The 20,293-nt window shown below is 44.1% G+C and overlaps 1 protein-coding gene across 2 annotated transcripts in view; it reads right to left on the bottom strand.

Annotated features, from left to right (window-relative positions):
* CDC14A (cell division cycle 14A) overlaps nucleotides 1-20,293 on the bottom strand; it is a 515,591-nt gene that overhangs the window by 62,285 nt on the left and 433,013 nt on the right. For both annotated transcript variants that reach the window (XM_085601899.1, XM_085601900.1), the window contains one exon: nucleotides 18,417-18,576. In XM_085601899.1, coding sequence (XP_085458025.1) covers nucleotides 18,417-18,576 — 160 coding nt within the window. The remainder of the gene's footprint in view (nucleotides 1-18,416; nucleotides 18,577-20,293) is intronic.

The following is a 20,293-nucleotide window of genomic DNA, read 5'->3' as shown; positions in this document are numbered from 1 at the left end:
AACTGAAGGTCAAAGACTACCAAATTTTTATTTGCTATCATGAAACATTTGAGACGTAAATCCTAACAATCATGTATCAATTTGCATAGAAGTAAATACAATTCCACCTTATTTATTTATTTATTTATTTTTGCAATTTATTAAGCGCGTACGTATGCCCTTGGGCGTCTTGGCGCTGAGACTTTAACAGAATCCAGATAAAAAGGACTTATCATTAATGGAAAGGAAAGCAGGGGGTTAACAATGATTATTGATTAAAAAGCCATGTTTTCAATAGTTTCCTGAACTGAAGCAGAGTGTGGCTTAATTTAATATGTAACGGTAACACATTCCACATTTTTGCGGCCGCTACCACAAAGCGTCTATCTCCCCAAGACACGGTTTTTGTGCGCGGGACTGAAATTTGGAAACTTGTTGTTGATCTCAAGGATCTTGGGGGTTGATATAGAAACAATTGGTCTTGAAAAACTTGTGGACCTTGCTTATTTAAAGCTTTAAACGTGAGACATAAGGTCTTGAATCTAATCCTATTCCTGACAGTAAGCCAGTGAAAGTCCCTATTAGTTTGACTAATGGGATCAAATTTAGATGTTTTGGAAAGCAGTCTTGCCGCTGCATTCTGAATTGATTGCAATTTTGCTATCACCCGGAATTGAGCATTAGCAAAAAGACCACTGCAATAATCCAAGGAAGATAGTACTAAAGTGCTGACAACTATTTTTGCCACATTTTCAGGTAGGAACGGGATGACCTTCTTAATAGTACTCAATTTCTGAAAAGCAGATGAAGCGGTCTGATTTGCACGTAAGGCAAAATTGAGTTTATCATCAAAGATGATACCCAAGTTCCTAACTTTAGATACCGGAGTCGGTAGGGTGCCCATAGAAGGAGGCCACCAGACGGAGGACCAATCAGGCACTAGTTTTCCAAAAATGATCACCTCTGTTTTCTCCGAGTTTAGTTTGAGGCAATTACATTTTATATTCACAGTCAGACCATTTTCTCCCCCTAAAACACATAAATAAGGTCAGTTAACTATATCGCATCATACGATGCGTAGGAATGAAATTATAACAGCAATTAAAAGAAAACACAATTTGATTGAGACTTTGCTGGAATTATTAGTCAAGTATTAAAGAAAACAGTCATCTCAAATCTGGGGCGCAAAGTTCACTCAGGTAGTTTATACATAAATCTATATATAAATCTCAAGATGTACTAAAACAAAAACACAGGAAATCAATCAGATGGGAGTTTGCAGGTCTGTACATCTTATAACGAGTGAGGAAGAGAATGGATTTAGAAAATCAGCTCTACAGTCTTCTTAAACTAGGAGAGGAAGAGATGGTGGTTTTGGTAGTGGTCTGGCACAGACATCAGCACTTCTTAGCAGCAGACTGCCTTACAGATAAGGAGCAAGGTTTTTTTTTGTAAAACAGAACTTCTGGCCTGTTATCTCTTAAGTGCCATCATTTAAGGCAGTGCTACCCAAACATTTTAGAACCAGGACTCAATTTTTAGAACGACAAACTTTCGCAACCCACCTGGCTTTCATGGATTTGAGGCAGGAGAATTTTTAATATGACTAAAGCACTGAGTACTAGAGCATTGTCATTTAGACAGCGCATCTTCCACTGAAATGTCTGCTAAATTTCCGCAGACACATTTTTACTGACAAAACTATATTTCAAGTAAGTGGAACTCTGGTTTAACCTAATATTTATCATTTCTGCATCTTCAAGTAAAGGTCTTCATTTGGTTTGATCCTATTAAAATCTTTGTTTTCATCACATTTAAGAATTACGAAAAAGTGCTTCATTTTTCCTTCCATAACCGCTGAATGTGTACAGTTGACAATATCGCCGTATTTACGTTTTGTTGTGAAATACTTAAAAAATGACATCCTACAGCATTACCTTCCACATTCTATGTACTTCAGCAAGATTGTCACGTAATTCACTTCTCTTTCACTGACTGCAAGGTGATCAGAGTTTCTAAACACCAATCTTCACGTTAAAAAAACATAAGTTGCACTTTTTCAGAAGACATAGCCTGATGTTTGGCCTTTGTCTTTGAAGTGCAGCAAATGTAACAAGATACATTTAGAATTTAAAGGTTTCTTTATTTATTGCTTGGGCTTTAGCGAACCACCAAAAATCGACTGGCGACCCACTGGTGGGTCACAGCCAACAGACTGGTAAACGCTAATTTAGGGGAATTCGCAGCCATGTGAGTACCAAAATCACAGTGTTTGCCCTCAAAATCCTATTTTCTCATTTAGTTAGTCACTTTACGAGTTGGTATAGTCAATAGTTTGAGATCGTAATGCTGGTCGCAAATTGATAAACAGTTACAGACTCCCTCTTTAGGGTGGTAGCTGAATCTTTGGACCCCTTTCCCTTTGGGAATAAGGGTGGCAGCTTCACAGGGAGAAAAAAAGTTGCCCAGGGGACCACTGTCAACTAAAAATTCAACCAGTATCATTTCCTACAAAACATTTTCAATTTTGAAATGCAGTCATAGGGATAGTGGTTTGATGCCCCTTCCATTCCACAATCCCTCAGCTCAGAGCCAGTAGTAATTATTATTCTTTTCAGCAATCATCTTTGGTAGCATATTTTGAGAACAGAGCTACTAGTACATTGGTAAGTTCATAAATTAAATAGCTAGCAAAAAGTCTGTTCCCAATTCAACACTTTTTGCAATCGGTATCTTAGTAGATCTGGCCCATGGTCTTCGATGCCTAGTACAAAAATGTGTTGCTCTTGCTTTAAAATTGAGAAAGGCAATTGAATTTCAGCAGTTTTTAGGTCTCGCGCCTAGCGCTGCAGTGCGCAGCCCTGCTCGCGCAGGCGAGAGTCCTTTTGTGGAGGGTTCCAAAAAGGACCCTGGAATCGCACACGTATTGGCGTTTGCGGTCGTCTTTTTCAGAAAGACAGCACACAATAGGCCAAAGGCGGTTGCATTGCTCCGCCCATGGCCTATTGGCATCTGTTACCCGCACACCGACATCTGTTTTCAATTATCGTGCCCAGACACGGCGCGATAATTGACAACAGATCGCTCGCTGTGGCGCACGCACGCCACTCGTTCTGCTGGTTGTTCTCAGAGTACCCTCACACATTTCAACTCCCCTTGACAAGTTATCCACCCCTCTTATCTCCTACCGCCCGTGCGTTTCTTGCTTTCTTCACTCCGCCGCTTTCAGCACTTCTCTGGTAATCTGTTGCCCACGCACCCTTCACATCTGTCCTTCCCCTCTACCCCCGCCTTCCCTCCTTCGTCTTCCTGCCCATCACGCTGTCCAGTCTACTGTCCTTTTCCATTTACGATCGCTCCCCCACCATGGCCCTGTGTGCGCATCTCTCTCTCTGCTACAAGCCCCCTTGCGGTCCGTCTCTTCCCTTCTCTCTTCCTTTCCCCACCTCCCCCTGACGCTGCCCTGGCTCTCGGGCTGGTTCCGCATTCCCGGCCCCTCCCCGCTCAGGGGCCGCTATAAACCGGGGCTGATGCAACCCGGGGCCGCGGGAGATGAGGGTGGTCAGGCCGTGCCCGCGGGAGCGGAGGAAGTCCGGGGGGACAGGAGCAGTGACAGCACGGGCCAGGAGTGGTACTGTAGGCCAGCAGTGAGTGGTTGCAAGGGAATGGGGCAGGGGAAGAGGAAGGGAGCTTACATAACGCAACAGGGCACCGAGCAGGGGTCCCGCAGCCCTACCCTGCCTGGCGAGTACTGTAAATGTCACTGCCCTTCTGCACAGACTGACCAACTCATGAGTGAATACGCTGGTCAGTACCAGTACCCTCCTTCCCCAGAGGTGTAGACGGGGGGCAGGCACCGGCTCATGGGTGAATACAGTGTAGCTGTCAGTACCCCTATGGTTCAATTTTGCAGGTATCTGTACCCCTCACTCTTCAAGAGTGCAGAGTCAGACTTCAGTAATCCGTAACTTGCCACCATGCATGCTGTTGTGGGTGTGAGCCTCGCCCCCCTATTGGTAACCATTGGGAAGGTGGATTTGCCCCACGGATTTCGGTTGAAGGTAACGGCATCTCCTCTCAGCAGTGGCGTCATCCAGGCCCCTGCAGCCCCTATGGGGGTGGGTGGGAGTATTGGGGCGGTGTTGGCTATTCAGTGGATTTCCGTCCACCTCAAGGCCAATATATATTTGTGAGGTATGGGAGCCTCCAGGGCCTCATGTTCTGAGGTTGGTCATTTTTGAGCTACGTCACTGCTCTTGCCCCTCCATTTCAAACCAAGGCCTGGCAACATTCTCGCTCAACCTGCATTACTTCAAGTTCCGAGTTAGTCAAAAACATAGTTACTTACCCAACATTATTTTTTAAACATTTATTACGTTTTCAGGATTTCTATTATTTCTTTTTGAGCAAACTAAAACATAAATTACATTATAAAACACAATTTATTATATATTGCTTATACAATCAAAAGACACAGTATACACGCATTTGCAATGCAATAGGTCTCGCATTTGCGAGAGTTTGAGCTGTTGACATTGTAAATAATGCGTTTTATTTATGTGTTGGTTTTGAAATGCCAATAGCTTAAATTCTCGCAAATGCGAGACCTACTGCATTTCAAATGCTTGCTAATTCATTGTTCAGGAGCAAAGGACTGAAGGGCTCAGCTATTTTTGCGTTCCAATTCTCCATTGTTTGAGTTATATTTTTAAACATAGATCTATTACAACCAGTTTAATTTTGCCTAAAATTGGTACACCAGTTGTATAGGGATCATAAGATTTAGTAATATTTATTTACTGTTCTTCAAATTTACCGTTTGGTGCAGCCAATGGCCGTATTTCCTCCCAAGTGCATTTGTTGGCCATTCGCAAACACCAGGGAGGGTTAGAAAGGCCCCACTGGGCTTTGTCCCAGAGGGCATCATTCCAATCCCCGAGACTCAAATTGTTCAAGTAGAGCTTCCCGAGTTTTTTTTATGTCTGCAATGACTATCAGTGCACAGGGCTCGCTGTTACTACATTCCTAAACTGAAAGTAAAAAGAACCAATGGGCTTGTTTTACTTTCACAGAATCAGTACTCTGGGACATCTCATGGAAGACGTATCGTAAAGGGGACAATCACCCCTTTCCAAGGGTACCTTTGTCCAGTGGATCCCTGCTTGGGGTTAGCCACAGAAGAGTAATCCCCAAGCAGGGATCCACCAACGAGACACCAGGGCCGTGGTGAGCAGCTCCCTGGGCTCGGGCTTGTGCTACCCACTAACCTCCCCTACAAACCTTCAGTCTTTTTGCCCAATTTGACCCCCCCCCCCTCGCCAAACTCCCCAACAAGGAGACACCAGGGATTGTTTTCTGAAGACAAAATATAGGAGTCATGGCAGCCCACCAGGGTATGGCCACCACCAAAATAAATGGCACAGTCATGCTGTCCCGCCATGAGAGCAGATGAGATGGTTACTCCCATCTACCCCCCGGGTGGGCAGAAAGCCCACAAACAAGCAAATATTTTAAAATCAAAATATAGGGGTTGTGGGCTGCCCAACAGGGAATGACAATGTCCCACCCCTAATATATATTGTTTCTAACCCCCCCCCCCCCGCCCCCAGTCACAAGGGTAAAATTTACAATATAAACATAGGGGTGGAGCGTGCCCACGATGGACATGGCAATACCACACCCAGAAATGGCACAGACAGCCTTTCTGCCCCCTAGATATCAGGGGAAAGTACATAGGAGTGGGGGCTGTTCAACATGTGCATGGCGATGGATAGCAACCCAAAAAAGGGCTCAACGGTCTTTTTGCCCTCTTTGGAGGTGGATGGGGGCAATTTTTACTTCCCTGCGGGGGGCAGAAAGCCCACTAGACAAGAGGGCTGCATTTATGCAGTATTGTTTGAGGGGTGGAGGGAAGTTCCCCCTTGAGCATGGGCCTGTGCCCTCCCACCCTAGGATGGATAGGGGTAATCATTCCCAATCTGCCCCCCCCCCCGGTGGCACACTAAACACCGTAGATTTAAAAATGGCACCAAAACAAACAAAAAGAGGCGGCAGCTATCCTGGCACTGAACCATTTCCCTGCATCCGAAGGGGCAATAGCGTCTTTCTGACCCCTGGAATTTTTTCTTTATCTATAAAATAATGAGGTGGGTCTTGCTCATTCCAACATCAGGCCCCACCATCACGCCTAAAGCCTCAGTCTTTTGCTCTCCTGGGGCCTATAACATCCCATCCCACAGAGAAGAGAGAACATTTGATTATTTTGGGTGTTTTTCCATATAGACCAGAAGAGTGGTGCTAAATCCCAATTTCATCTCACTTGTCATGGTGAATGGCTGCACTTGTTGGGCCTGGGTAGGCCACCACCTGGAGAAAACTGCCAGACCCAGACAATTCAGAAAAGTAGACAATGAGAAGAGGCCAGGGTGGTGTGCTTTGAATGGATACCAGGAGGTTCTTACCCACAATGCCCTGCAAACCTCTTCTCTGTTTTGATAGAACATAAATAAAAGGCATTGCCATTTACAATGCCAATAGCTCAAACTCTTTTAAATGCAAGACCCATTTCATTTCAAATAAGGGGCTGCCATTGTTCCGGGATGCTTGTAAAGTGAAAGCGGGAATGGCGCGTTTAAAGGTGCAGGAAAGCATGTCGTGCCCGCAGTAGGAAAAACTCATTAAAGAAAATAGTGCTTACAGACTAAATAAGAAATACCGTGTAACAGAAGTAAAAGGGCCTGTCCTCATGGGAGGTTACTAATGAAGACAAAGCGGTACTAATAAGGGACTGATAAGCCTATTAACGAATTAGAAGCCAGCATTTACGTATGACACTGACGCAAGTCAATGACAAATATGGGGGGGGGGGGGGGTGTTACATTCTATACACAAATCCAGCATGCAAAACACATGCGCTGTCCAGGCTCTACCTAAAAAAGGGTCAGTTTTGAGAGGAAAAAAATGTGGTGTCCAATGTTGCATTTTGGGCCGTTTCCTGTCATGGGCACTAGCCGTACACACACAAGTGAGGTACCATTTAATTCGGGAGACTTTGGGGAATGCTGGTTGGAAGGAAGTTTGTGGCTCCATAGAGATTCCAGAACTGTCCAACACAGAAACGTGAGGAAAATGTCTATTTTGTTGTCAAAGTTTGAGGTTTGCAAGGGATTCTGGGTAAAAAAAAAAAAAACTGGAAAGAGCCATGCAAGTGACACCATCTGTATTACCCCCAAGTGTCTAGTTTTAAAAAATGTGCAATATTGCTAGGTTTCCCAAGGAGCTAGATAAGCTAGGGTCCAAAATCCACACCTACCTGCTTTAGAAAAAAGGGTCCGTTTTTAGGGGGAAAATGGGATTAGTCCATGTTCTGCTGTACCCATTTCCTGCTGCGGGGCACTAATCCTACGAATACAAGTGAGGTACCATTTTTACTGGAAGACATGTGGGAGTATAGCACAGTAGAACATGTGTTATGACTAATGGATTTTATTGCATTTATGCCTGCCTAATGTAAGCCAGTGTGTAAGAAAGAAGAATTTTAAAAAACAAAAATTCGGAGATGTACAAATAACCACTACTCCTAAACTCATTATCTGGTTGTCATTTCAGAAATAAGTAGGTTTCTTTGAGAACCATTTTTCACTTAACATATTTCCCCGTAGGAGTTGGTCTATACTTGGTACACAATGATAAATCATTGTAAGGTGCAGCTCAGTTGTTGGCTCAGTGTACCTTGGGTTCTTGTAGCACTCACAAATCCATAAAGTCCTAAGTCTAGCGGATGTAATGGTATATCACAAATGGCCATTGTTTTCCTAATCATTTTCAATTTTTTTTTATTTCAACAGTTAGCTTTTTGGGGAAAACCTTGAGGGATCTATATATGACCCCCTTACTGAATTCGGAATTCTGCCTACCTTACAGAAATCTATAGCTTTCCTGGATCCCCTAGGGGGTTAACACTGGTTTCCACCACAAACTGGAAGTAGGTTGAGAGCACGAAAAACAGGAAAAATGGGCTACCTCTTTGAAAAATGCCAAAACTGAGGGAAAAAAATTGTCTTTTAAATGCAGCTCTGCATATTTCTGAAAGCTGGGAAGATGGGGACTATCGCAGGAAACTGTTATTTTATGCTATTTTTAGAGAACAAACCAGACACTTATTCGGACCACTTTTTCCTATTTTTCCCAAAAGACTCCAAATTTTGCTATATTTTGCCTATTTTCTTGGTCCCCTCCATGAGTATCCAAAAACCCTGGGTAGCTTTAGAATCATCAGTATGTTGGGAAAAAAGGTTGCAAAGTTAGAGTGAATACCTTATGTGGGAAAAAAGCTTTAGTACTCCACACTAATCTGCATTAGGCAATTATTTTTCAACCAATCACTGCACTGTCAACTGTGTATGGAACTGATTATTACGATTTCTGTAATAAAATGTAATAAATAGTGGTCCTCTCCAGGGTGAAAATATCCTCTTTTCCGTATTCAACATGATACAGGTTTGATTTTACCCCTACACTGAACACCGCAATTCAGTCTTCTGTGATTCTTTTTTTTTTTTCTTTTTTTAAATCACCGCAAAGTCCTAATTCTGACTAACCAAATTGTTCTTAATCCCAATGCTTAATGTCAAAATGTGAACTCCTAAGCACATGTTTGAAAACTAGGATAAAACCTAGATTGGGAAATTACCTACCAATAGCACATACCAGTAAAACAAGCATTTGCAATGCAATCGGTCTCGCCTTTGGGACCTTATATGTATTTATCTATGCAGCATATTAGCTTGGGTGCTGAAACGTTTGCTGTACTAGCAGTACCACCCTTCACTACCCTTGATACAACTGGGGTGGGGGCCGGAATGAGTGGGAAGAGTGCTAAGGAAGAAAGATGAAAGCCTGCAAATGCACTAATATAGTGTTAGTTAGCAGATAAGACTTCACTTTAGTAGCACTAAAAGAAATATTGAAGTAAAAAACTGATTGCAAAACGTCCTGCCCAGCCCTAATGAGTGTGTGTCATTCCGGATGAAGGGGTTAGGTCACCCCTGCCAAAGTTACTGGGTACTGGTGTTTACATCTGAGAGCGCTGATAGGGCAAGCCTCACACATGTGTTGGTTGTAGGCAAGAGACAGAGATGCCTCACTGTTGCAAGTCGCTCAACAATGTTGTAAAAAGGGGCCCAAGTGTTCCCCCTAGTTCAGATAAGGATATGAATGGAGCCTCACTTCATGCACAGAGAAAGGATGGATTGAGGGAAACGTTGCATTTATGCTTGGAGGATCATACTGCACTCTTTCTCTCTGCAGGATCCCAGCTGTGGTAAAGCGAAGGTGCCATCAAGGAATGCAAGCCCTCCACTCCCCCCCGCCCCTCCCAAGTAGTTGGGTAGTCAAATACAGCCATGATTTGAGCACCACTGGCCCCTCGATGGACACGGTTCCAATGTACCTGCTGCACTATTAGTAGCTAGGTTGCTGTCACCACCTAGCCAGGGCTGCTCTGCCTGGGCGTGTATCTGTCTGGGGGGCCAGGTGGGAAATAAAAGGAGGGATTGAGAAGCATTTAGAGAGAGCAAAATGTGCATCCCTTTTTACTTGGGTCTGGCCAGCTCATAAATAAATTACCGTGCACTTCTGTGACGCTGTATTAAACTAAAAAAAATATATAATCTACAAAGTAATTATTAATATGTTATTGTGGTTTATAAAAAGTACTGCGTCTGGCGCCAAAGCGCATCTTTATCGCAACAGTATTGTATTATTTATATTGTAACTGTATTTTTATAGCGCTTAGTAGCCTTGACGAGGCGCTGAAGAGCGTTATCCCAGCAGCTTTAGAAATCGGGGAAACCATATGCATGTGACAAACAAAAGGTGCACTTTTGCACCACCTTTTTTCCCTGCTCCCCGCCATCCCTTCCCCAGATGCTCAACGTGCCGCGACTTGTCGGAACGACGTGTTCTGGTATGACAACAAAGGCAACCCGTCCGCTGCTGCATTTGAACTGAGCCCAACCGCCTTTAGAAAAAAATAAAACCACCGTAAGCAAGCGGCGTCAAGGAGACTGAAATCTTATGTGAACGGTCCGAAGAGAGTTACATCTGAACAGATGATTCGTTCTGACGGCTTTTCCAGTTGGTCATGATGTACACATTATGTGAAGTTCCCATCTGCACCGGTGTCTGCCCACCAGCCACCCTGCCACGTTGGCAGAAGTGGCTTGGGTGCGGAGCAGGATCTGAACAGCGCTGCAGAGTTTTAGCCCAAATTCCTTTTGACAATGTTCATATTCAGTTAGGGCCCAAAGTGCTTGTACTTGTCAGATGGGATATATAGACGGAAGTGGGGCCTCCTGCGAAAGGGAACAGCATCGCCAAAGGACGCACAGCCCCCGCTCGGGGTTGATGCCATCGCGACCACGCACTACAGAGTAAGAGGTTTGGCGCGCATGTGCACGATGTAAAGCATCACACGCATGCGAGAGTCTGGACAGGTCAGGCAAAAGAAAGTGCGAATGCAGGCAGCCAATCGTATGAAAAAAAAGCATTTACAAATGCAATAGGACTCGTATTTACGCGAGTCCTTTGCATTGTAAACAAAAATGCGGGCGCCAAAGAAGGCAGGAACGGGAGTGGGTAGGGGGGGTGGTGGTGGCCAGAGAAGTCACGGACTGCGGGAGGGAACAGGGGGAGGCAGGGGAACGAAAGAGTTGCTGAAGTAAAGGGGCTGATCGACATGGATGGATAAAAATGACGTCATTACAGTAAGGAGGCGGGACTAATACGCCGGCAAACAATCAGAATGCAGCATTTCAGATTTGATCCAATCAAAAGCATCGGCAGAAAGTGGGCAGGGCTTCCTCCACAATACTGTATACAGCATCTCTCCACGAGACAGCGCATGTGCTGCCTAGCCAAGACCTAAAAAGGAAACTGCCTTTCTCACAGGAAGCTCCTTTAGACAGGGAAAGTGCACCTCTAACGATCTGAATTTGTTGACTATAAAGAATCAAACTTCAGCATTTTTCCATGATTACGAAAGTTAGATGTTAAGTGCATTCTTAAACCCCAAACTAAATGTTCTTAAACATATGTTCATTGTTAAACGGCAGTTCCAAAGGCAGACAAACTTCTCTAGCCAGTTTTCGAACAAGACTAAAGATGCACTATGTAGTACACAAACAACAACGGTTTGTAAGAAATAAGGCATTAGTGCAAAGGTAGTGCAAGGAAAATTACGTCCTTTAGTGCAGTTTGCCTTGCTTGTGCATGTTCAGTATGTGATCGCTTGTATGTTTAAGTGTGTGGTTCAGTGCTTGATTTGTTAAAAAGTAGGTGCCAGGTCCCTTGTCAGGAGGCCACTGCAGCTTGCACTATCAATTGCACGTGCCAGCGCTGCCAATGACCGTACCTGCACACCTACTAATATTGCACTGCTAGGAGTGTAAACATTCAGACTATTTGAGGCCTCCAAAGCAATAAGAATGGCGTTGGTGGCAGGCATTAGTTGGTTTTAATGTATATTGAATTGATAAACCTACTATTCTGCTACTTGTACTTTAAATTGAATTTGCTGCTAAACCCGTTTTTTAGAAATCTGAAAGAAAAACGATCACGCACTCCCACTCACCACGAATCATGGGGAGTCCCGGCTGTGCAGTCTAGGCCGCCATTTTGCTGAGGGCGCGCTCTAGTCGTTGGGGGTATACGTGCATAAATTATGCGTGCTGCGCGGACTCGAGCAGCGGGCGTGCCGAGGGCGCGCCTAAGGCCAGCCCTTCTGCACCCGTCAGCGTCCAGGAAGCGGCCAGCGCCAGCCATGCTGCCTGCATCCAGGTTGAGTTTCCGGCCGGGTGGCAGTTTTACAGCTGCGCACATTTGCTAGCTTTAGACATCCAACGCAGTGAGTGTGAAGGGCATTGGCCGGTTTTAGACAATTTGGACAGGAGGTGAGAGAACTGCAAGCTTAGTTTCTGTACCGAGCTGGGTGATGGCATTCCTCCGGCAGTTCCCACCTCAAATACTCCGAAAGGTAAACTCATACAGGCGGCGTTAATCAACACCCGCTCATTAGTTAAACATGCCCCGGATATATCCAAGCTCCTCTCAGACGAGCAGCTCGATATACTATTTGTGACTGAGACATGGCTGAATGAGTTCTCCGCACCAGCTATCGAGTTAGCCATTTCTGGGGGGGTATAAAATAGTGAGGGCCGACCGCAAAGAGGGAAGAGGCGGAGGAATAGCGGTGGTGTTTAGGGAAATGTGGGTTTTTACCCGCGAAGATACTCTAGGCTTTGGCGACGGGGAGGCATTAGACTTCTGTATTACCATATCCCCGCATTTTACACTGGGCGGCACACTGGTGTACAGACCGCCCGGCCCCTTGGGAGCCTTTTTGAAAGCCCTAGATGAGTTAATTGTCCCAAGCGCCCTTCGCTTTTCAAACTTCCTGCTTCTTGGAGATTTTAATATTCATTTGGACTGTGTGGAGGCTAGTGACACCTGGGAATTTTATGATTTGCTTCACATGGTGCAACTTACTCAATGGACTAATTCACCGTCCCATAGTGGGGGGCACATTTTAGATCCAGTATGTTCAAATTTCCCTTTATATATTATGGAACCCCTTCAAGTATCCTGGTGTGATCATTTCTTGATACAGTTCTCTTGGACCATTGTGCTATCTCCCTTATCTAAGGGATTTCCTCAAGGCAGACCCTTGCCAAGAATCGATTCTGCTGCCTTTTGCAAGGCACTGTTGGACACATGTCCTACTCTCACCACTAACCTGAATAGTGCGCTGGAGAGATTTACTAACTGGATCTCCCAGGCAATTGGATTCCTAGCCCCGCCCCATTCGAACAGACGAGCTAGAAATGCCCCTTCAAAACCCTGGTATTCTAGCGAGCTTAAGGAATTAAAACAGTCTTGTAAAATAGTGAAACGCAGTTGGAGACAGGCATATTGCCCCTGGGCTAAAACAGCACTAAGGAAGGGCCAGAGGGTATACTATGCTGCTATTAGAGAGGCTAAAAGTAGCTTCTATGCAGAACGTATTGCCAAGTCACAAAATAACTCGAAGGAAATTTTTGCCATTGTCCAGAGTATTTTAATGCCCAGCGCCGAGAGTACTTCCCCTCCTGCCTCCACCGAATGCTGTGAGAAGCTATCATGCTTTTTTTATTGACAAGATTCAGGCCGTCCAGGACAGTTTGGAGACTAGTTCCCCCAGGTAGGTTGGGTCTGCCAGTTCGACCATTTCTGTTTCTACCCTGCCAGTTTCCCCCCTGACAGGGTTCTCACCCATTGCCCTGCTTGACACACTGTCCATTCTTAAATTGCTTAAGTCGGGCTCACCGACCAACCCGTGCCAGGCTAGGCTGCTTGCAGGGGCAGCGGAGGTGGTCAACCCTGAGGTTAATACCATCATAAATCTATCTCTCCAGACTGACACAGTTCCTCTGAACTGAAAGCAGGCTAAACTACTACAGCGACTAAAAAAGCCCTCTCTAGACCCCTCCACACTTGCTAGCTATAGACCTATATCTCTCCTTCCGGCTGTGGCGAAGGTGTGCGAGAAAGCAGTTTTTAAACAGTCATCCACCTTTGTTGAGGCATCTGGCGCCCTCCATCCAGCTCAATCGGGATTCAGGGCATCCTATAGTACAGAGACGGCTCTAGTCAAAATGTCTGAGGCAATAAGGGAATGCTTGAATGCAGGCGGCAGAGCAGCTCTGATTTTATTGGAACTCTCTGCCGCCTTTGACACTGTGCCCCACCATCAACTGCTTGCTTGTCTCAAGTATTGGGGTTTCTGGATGGGCCTGGGACTGGCTCAAATCCATCTTAGAGGACAGAACCCAGCACGTATGGCAGCCTCCGTTCTTTTCGGTACCCAGAAAGGTGACTACGGGAGTTCCGCAGGGCTCCACTCAGCCCCCCTGCATTTTAATATTTATGTTACTCCCCTGATTTACTTAGCAGAGGAGCTGGGAGCCAAGATCATTGCCCATGCTGATGATACCCAGCTCCTTTTCACCTGGAAGAAAAATGACCGGTCCCCGGACAAAGCGAAAAGATGTCTCTGCTGTTTTTAAATGGCTTGCACTGACACAGCTGAAGTGCAACAAGGACAAGTCGGAGGTACTTCTGTATGGATCCTTTCCCCCGCTTTTTAGGGAGGCTCTTTGGCCCACTGAATACCCCCCGCCCAATTCTGTCGGTAACCCTGCTAAGAACTTGGGAGTCTGGTTCAGTGAAGACTTCAGGTTCTCCATGCAGCTAAAGAAACTTGCGGGAGTGTGCTTTGGCATGCTGAAATCACTTTGAAAGTTTTTTCCCCTGTTACCATGGCCAGCTAAGGAAATGGTGACTCGTGCTCTAATCCTGTCATGCATTGACTATGCCAAAGCTTTGTATATTTGCTTGCCTGGCTACCATCTAACACAATTGCAAACAATGCGGCTGCTAGGGTTCTGCTCGGTATCCCAGGAAGATCAAGCATGAATCAACACATACGGGATCTCCACTGGCTTCCCGTGGCACGTCGTGTCCAGTTTGAAGTCCTTACTTTGGCGCATAGAGCTCTACACGGATTGGGGCCACTTTACCTTAGGAGACGCTTCGCCTTCTATGTTCCCCGAAGGCATCTGCGTTCCGCTGCTCAGCGTCTGGCAGTCATCCCCCGCTTCCGCCTTACTCGTATGGGGGGCAGCTCCCTATCTGTTAAGGCGGCTGAAGCTTGGAATTCTCTTCCGCTGAAACTGTGCAACATCCAAGATACTAGGCTGTTCAAGAAGCATCTCAAAACCCTGCTTTTTCATTAAGCCCAGGTATGCTTAGCCTCCTCTGCTTCCGACAATAGCACTCTGCGCCGGGACACTCTTGAGTATCCGTGTGCGCTATAAATTCATGATAACATAACAAACAACTGTTCTGCTCATCTCTAAATTTAAGAAACCTGCGTTACCATGTGGCAGCTGTCATAAGTGCAGGTGTTGACAATTAAGTGCAGGTGTTGACAATTAAGTGCCAGTGCCGAGCACTGGAAACCACTGGCTCAAATTATGCCCTGGTGTGGTTGAGGTCTTGTTTGTTTTATCGCTTTGGTAAACATTCGGAGACAATTCTGCAATTAAATAGGTTTTAGGCCACTGATTGTGAATGATTAAGTAAAGAGGATAGTAGGGAAAATATGGGGAGCAATTGTGCATCATATGAAAGTTTTTTTGGACCATACATTAACTACATCACAGCATAAGATTATTTTATTTCCATTGAAAAACACCAATGTCAGGCAAATGTTACAAGTGTCGGGATGCTTCGGGAGGAAAGGTTGAGGGAATATGTTTATAGGTTTAGGAGAGAAGTTCTCCATAAAATGACCCTAACTCATTTCTATGCCTTATCGATTTGGCAGCGGCTGGAGATTTCTATGACCTTTACTGTTACAATAGAGGTAATGGGTAGCATAAGAGGTACAGCGATGGCTAAAAGAAAAGAAAAATTGTGTCTTGTGTATATGGATAATAATGCAAACACATTTGTGATTTATAACAGGAAACGTATTACTTCCTAATAAAATATGTAAGCAAAAAACATTTTATTGCATTCCTACACCTAATGTGAAGTTAAAAGACCATTTCTTGTCTTAGCTCCAAATTACCTGCTTCACAAAACCTGAAGAGCTCCAAGACATGGAGTGCACTCTCAGTAAAGAGGAAAAATAAAAGTAAGCTATTGTGGCAATGCTAGAGAAGGTGCGAGGGTGGTCACATTGTCCCGGATGTTCCAAGCTAGCAAGAAGGCTAAATGTCTCAGTAAATGAATGGTATGCATGCTTAGTTTTCCAGAAATGTGAACTCCTGAACAAGAAAGATGAAAAAACACGAATGTGGTACATACACCAGTTTTGGAATCGCAACAGAAACGTTGGCTCACAATTATTGTCTGAATTATTAATAACAGGCAAAAAACTTTGCAATTCATATGGATGCTCAGTAGTTGAGATATGTAGACACTATTGCTTTCCATTTTAGGGAAAGAGTTCTTTAATACGCAGTAAACAAGTTACCAGCACGCCAACTGTCAAGAAAACAGTATCGCAGCAGTATATGATTAGTTCTTTGTCTATGTTACTTCAAATGGTATAATTCCAGCTGGCCAACACATGTTTCGTCACAGAAGTTGTTAATCATTGACTTCATCAGGGTTTTCACTACCTATAGACATCAAGACTTGCTAATCGTGCTAATGCTTCAAAGTACTGAAAATCTGGGGAATGGTATCCCTTGAGCATGTTCCTTAGTTTGTGCTCGCGGACCATTTTCACTGACTGATCTTATTGTACACTTCCACTAAATTGAGAGAAAGGTTCACCTGCACAGGGCATTTCCTCTTGGTATCTGAGGCTGGACTGTGGTGGTTACTGGTCTCAGATATTCTAGGGATATTCAATTAATGTAATTAACTCTAATAAGAGCAAGTGCAAGGTCTTTCACCCATTATAAGTGTTTGTATTACCTCCTGCAGAAAAGGCAATGAAAAGCGGGGTGACCTAGCGACACGTACAGGTAAATTATTGTTGCAGTGACTTTTTATTGCTCTCATGAGCCTTTTTGTATAAGCCCTCAAAGACACAAATGATTACAATATTAAATAGTGAATCCTGATGCTCACTCATTCACAAAGTGTCTCTCATTTACCTTTAAACAACAAAATGTGGGTGGTTGGGTTTATTAGTATTAATCTAAACCATTATTACTACTCTGTATGCATTCCATTCCACCATTTACAATATCAGAAAGGTACCAGTGATCTACAAATCAGTCTTGGCAAACCGGTCCCAAAATGCTGTTGCATTTTGGGCTGCATGTTGGGAAGGTAAAAGACAGAACTGATAAGTGTTCATGGTCAGATGTTGCCACTGAGCACTTTGTCCACTTCCTCTTTCTTTGCTTGCAAAGGCTGGTTCAAAACTGATGTCGTCAAAACTCTTACTAAATATGTACAGGTGTCACATCGTCCATTGGGACATTGTCGTTTTGTCTAAGTTAGCATGAGCACACTGCAGCTTGCCTGCTGCTCTGCACACGTTCCCACACAAAACTTTATTTTTGCAATAATTTCTATGCTGTTTTACAAGAGAATTCATCGCTATGTTCACTGTCTGCAAGTTCCTGGATTTTTGAATGAACATTGTGAGCAAGGTCGAATAATAATACCCCCGATATTTTGTTCTGGCCAAGCCTTAGCCCTTAACCTCTTCAGTGCCCATGACGAGATAGTCTCGTCATGGAGCACGGTCGCGCTGTGCCCATGACGAGACTATCTCATCATGAACCCCACCCACTAATAAAACGCCCGGCACAGGAGGGGGAAAGGGCGTGGCACAGAAGGGGTTAAACAAAACATACCGATACAGCTGTTTGGACAACATACTTTGGTATTATTCGAATACACGAATAGGTAGCACACACTTGGAGAGGGACCTTTCCAGGGAGAGCGAGACCGCACATATGATATAGATCTATCATCTATAGGATGTGGTCTGCTGACAAAGCCCAGAGATCTTATAATGTATAATAATACCGCTTTGTAGCAAGGGGAGGAAGGTTAGGCTCTATTGTCTTTTCTTGATATATGGGACAGCTGCTATGCTATGCTGACTGTTAGAGCACGTTAGTTAAAATAAATATTTTAAACTGTTTTGTGTCTCTGTCAGATCTTATTGAGGACAAGTACAAGAGTGAGAGCGAAAGAGTGTCTTGTTACTGCGATTCCTGAGAGATCTGGGAATGTTGTGTTCTGGAGTATCAAATCATTTGTTTTCTGTGAGTGAGTAGGAGAGAAAGTGAGACCCTATAGCTAGTCGGTCCTGGGCTCATGGGTAATAAGATGGTAGGATGACTCAGTCCCTATACACCAAGGTCCTATAATCCTGCACATAGTTCTGTGCTTGTTCGGAATCCTTGCAACACAGGATACACAAAATAGTGAAGGCTTCAGATTTCTTTCAAGTGACAAACACACAGGAACCAATTTTCTGTTGCAATGTTTCTGAATAAAATTTTTAAAATTAGAAATACAATATCAGCTAGTAGATGGGAATATACAGAATTAATCAAAGAATTATTTAGTGAATAATTCTTTTAAGCAAAGCTATGCGAATTTGGTTTTAAATGTAGCAATACTATATATGGAAGTTGGGTGGTTGTTAAATATGCTTAAAAGTTGTATTATCTAGGATTTCTACAATGTACAAGTAATGAAAGCATTAATATTTTAAAAAAATAATTCCTATCACAAAGCGGTCTATGAGAGTGGTGCTTTTTTTAACAAGAACAAAGATAGTGTGCAATGATCAATGATGAACTGATCAATCTGAAACGACCAATGTAATTTTTGTAGAAAGGATAAAAAACAAATCTTACTTCTCCACCCCTATCCAAACTCGGTATTCTGTTATAATTGCCACTAATGGAGATGTCCTCAAATCCAGTAAGGATCCTGGTCATGCTGCCATCCTCCTGTCTTCTTTGTTTCTGCTTCGATCGGTAGATATCCCCCTGGATCCACAGGCCTGCTTGCTTTCTGTTACACAACAATAAGAAATGTTTGTGCCTTTATTAAAGATCAACAGGAAGAATGTTGTTACTGTTTCTTTATTGAAAATATACATACAGTGAAAGGTGCCATAGGAATTTGAGTGTTGGAGCCACATTGCAAAAGCATAACATTAAAAAGCATTCAAAGTATACACCATTGGGGGAACAATTTGAGAACTCAAACCACAGGATTGAGGAACCAATGCAATTGTGAGACAAAGACCAGAGAAGATTCATAAACATAAGCACATGGAACCTAATGTTTTCAGCAAACAATGTTCTCTCAAGGACCCTTAACTATGGTAGCACTCAGTGGCGTAGGAAAACCCCCCCTTGAGCAGTTTACGCGGGGGTTGCCACTGGGTCCAGGTGCTGGTCAAATGAGTTCCACTAAAACTTTAATTGGTAGTTTTGTAGCCTCTTTGGTCTGCAGATCTGCATACAAGATGCTCATAAAAACACTGCTAGGAATACCAGGTCATAGTGGTATGGGAGATAGACAAGCATAAAAAATGAGCACAAGAAAGATGAGAAAGAAAGTAAGGATGCAAGACAATAGATGGGTAGGTGGAAAGAGCAAAGGAAGCAGGGGGAGAAAAGAAGGGTGGAGGAAACTTGAGAGGAAATAAGGAAGAAATGGTGAAAGGCAGTGTGGAAGGGTGAAATAAGTTAAAGACTGAAAGGATGGAAGTATGAAAGGATAGACAGGTGGACAGGTGAATGGTTGGGTAGATAGATGCATGGATGTATTGATGGGTGGAACAGTGAAAGGATGGAAATTGACAGATATACAGATGAATGCAGGAATAGAAGCAAGGGTAAAAGGATGGATGGATGGAAGGATGATGAAATGGGCGAAAGGAACTCCTCTAACCAGGGTCAGGTTGGCTCACTTTGTATGCTCAGTGTTATTAGTGGTATGGTTAGTGATATGGTTCAAGTGGGGCGTCTTTATTTTCTAGCCACTCCCTTGGTATCACGGACACTACAGTACTCCAATTTACTGTTTTTAGTCATTGTTTGACACAAATACATCAAATAATTTCTGGGGCTATTAAATGGAAGTGAGGCAGGCACCCACTGGGAGTAAGTCTCACTTCCTGGAACCGTGTGTACTGCCACCTTCCACACAGCTCCCCGTCTGCTTCCTTTCCTGCCCTGGCTCTCAGTAAGAACATCTTCCTGTTCAGCTCTCAGCCTGCCTCTCAAACTATGATTTTACTACTCCCTTCCAAGTGGTTCTCACAATCAATGCTCCAGCTCAGTCTGCTCCACCCATGCATTTATCAACCCTGGTTAATTTGCTCTTCTGCTCAGATAGTTCTCAACCCCTGACCCTACAGCCCATGCTCTCGTCCAATATTCACTCAATCGGCCTACCTATGCAAGTCTCGGAAACGGAAAGAAGCCTCCAGAGGAGGTCAGTCTCACTCACCTATGAGGAAGTTCCTTTACTTGGTGTGGGCCTTACTCATTCACTAACAGGAAGCATCGATACCACTGATTAATTCGTTCACTGAGCCCAATATTAAGAGGCCCTGACAGTGAGTCTATCTAGGGGTAAACAGTGGGAATGGTCTTACTTACATAGTGAAAATGTGTAGTCCTCTTCCTCGTAGGCCAACTTATTTATCATTGGGAATGGGTCTCTACCGCTGTGAGCAAACCGTAATGAGCATATCTTTCACTAATTGGGAATTAGT

Source organism: Triturus cristatus, chromosome 4_2 (genome assembly GCF_964204655.1).
Source record: "Triturus cristatus chromosome 4_2, aTriCri1.1, whole genome shotgun sequence".
In the NCBI taxonomy this organism is placed as follows: domain Eukaryota; kingdom Metazoa; phylum Chordata; class Amphibia; order Caudata; family Salamandridae; genus Triturus; species Triturus cristatus.
The sequence above is the reverse complement of the archived record's forward strand: the minus strand, read 5'-3'. Positions and strand labels throughout refer to the sequence as shown.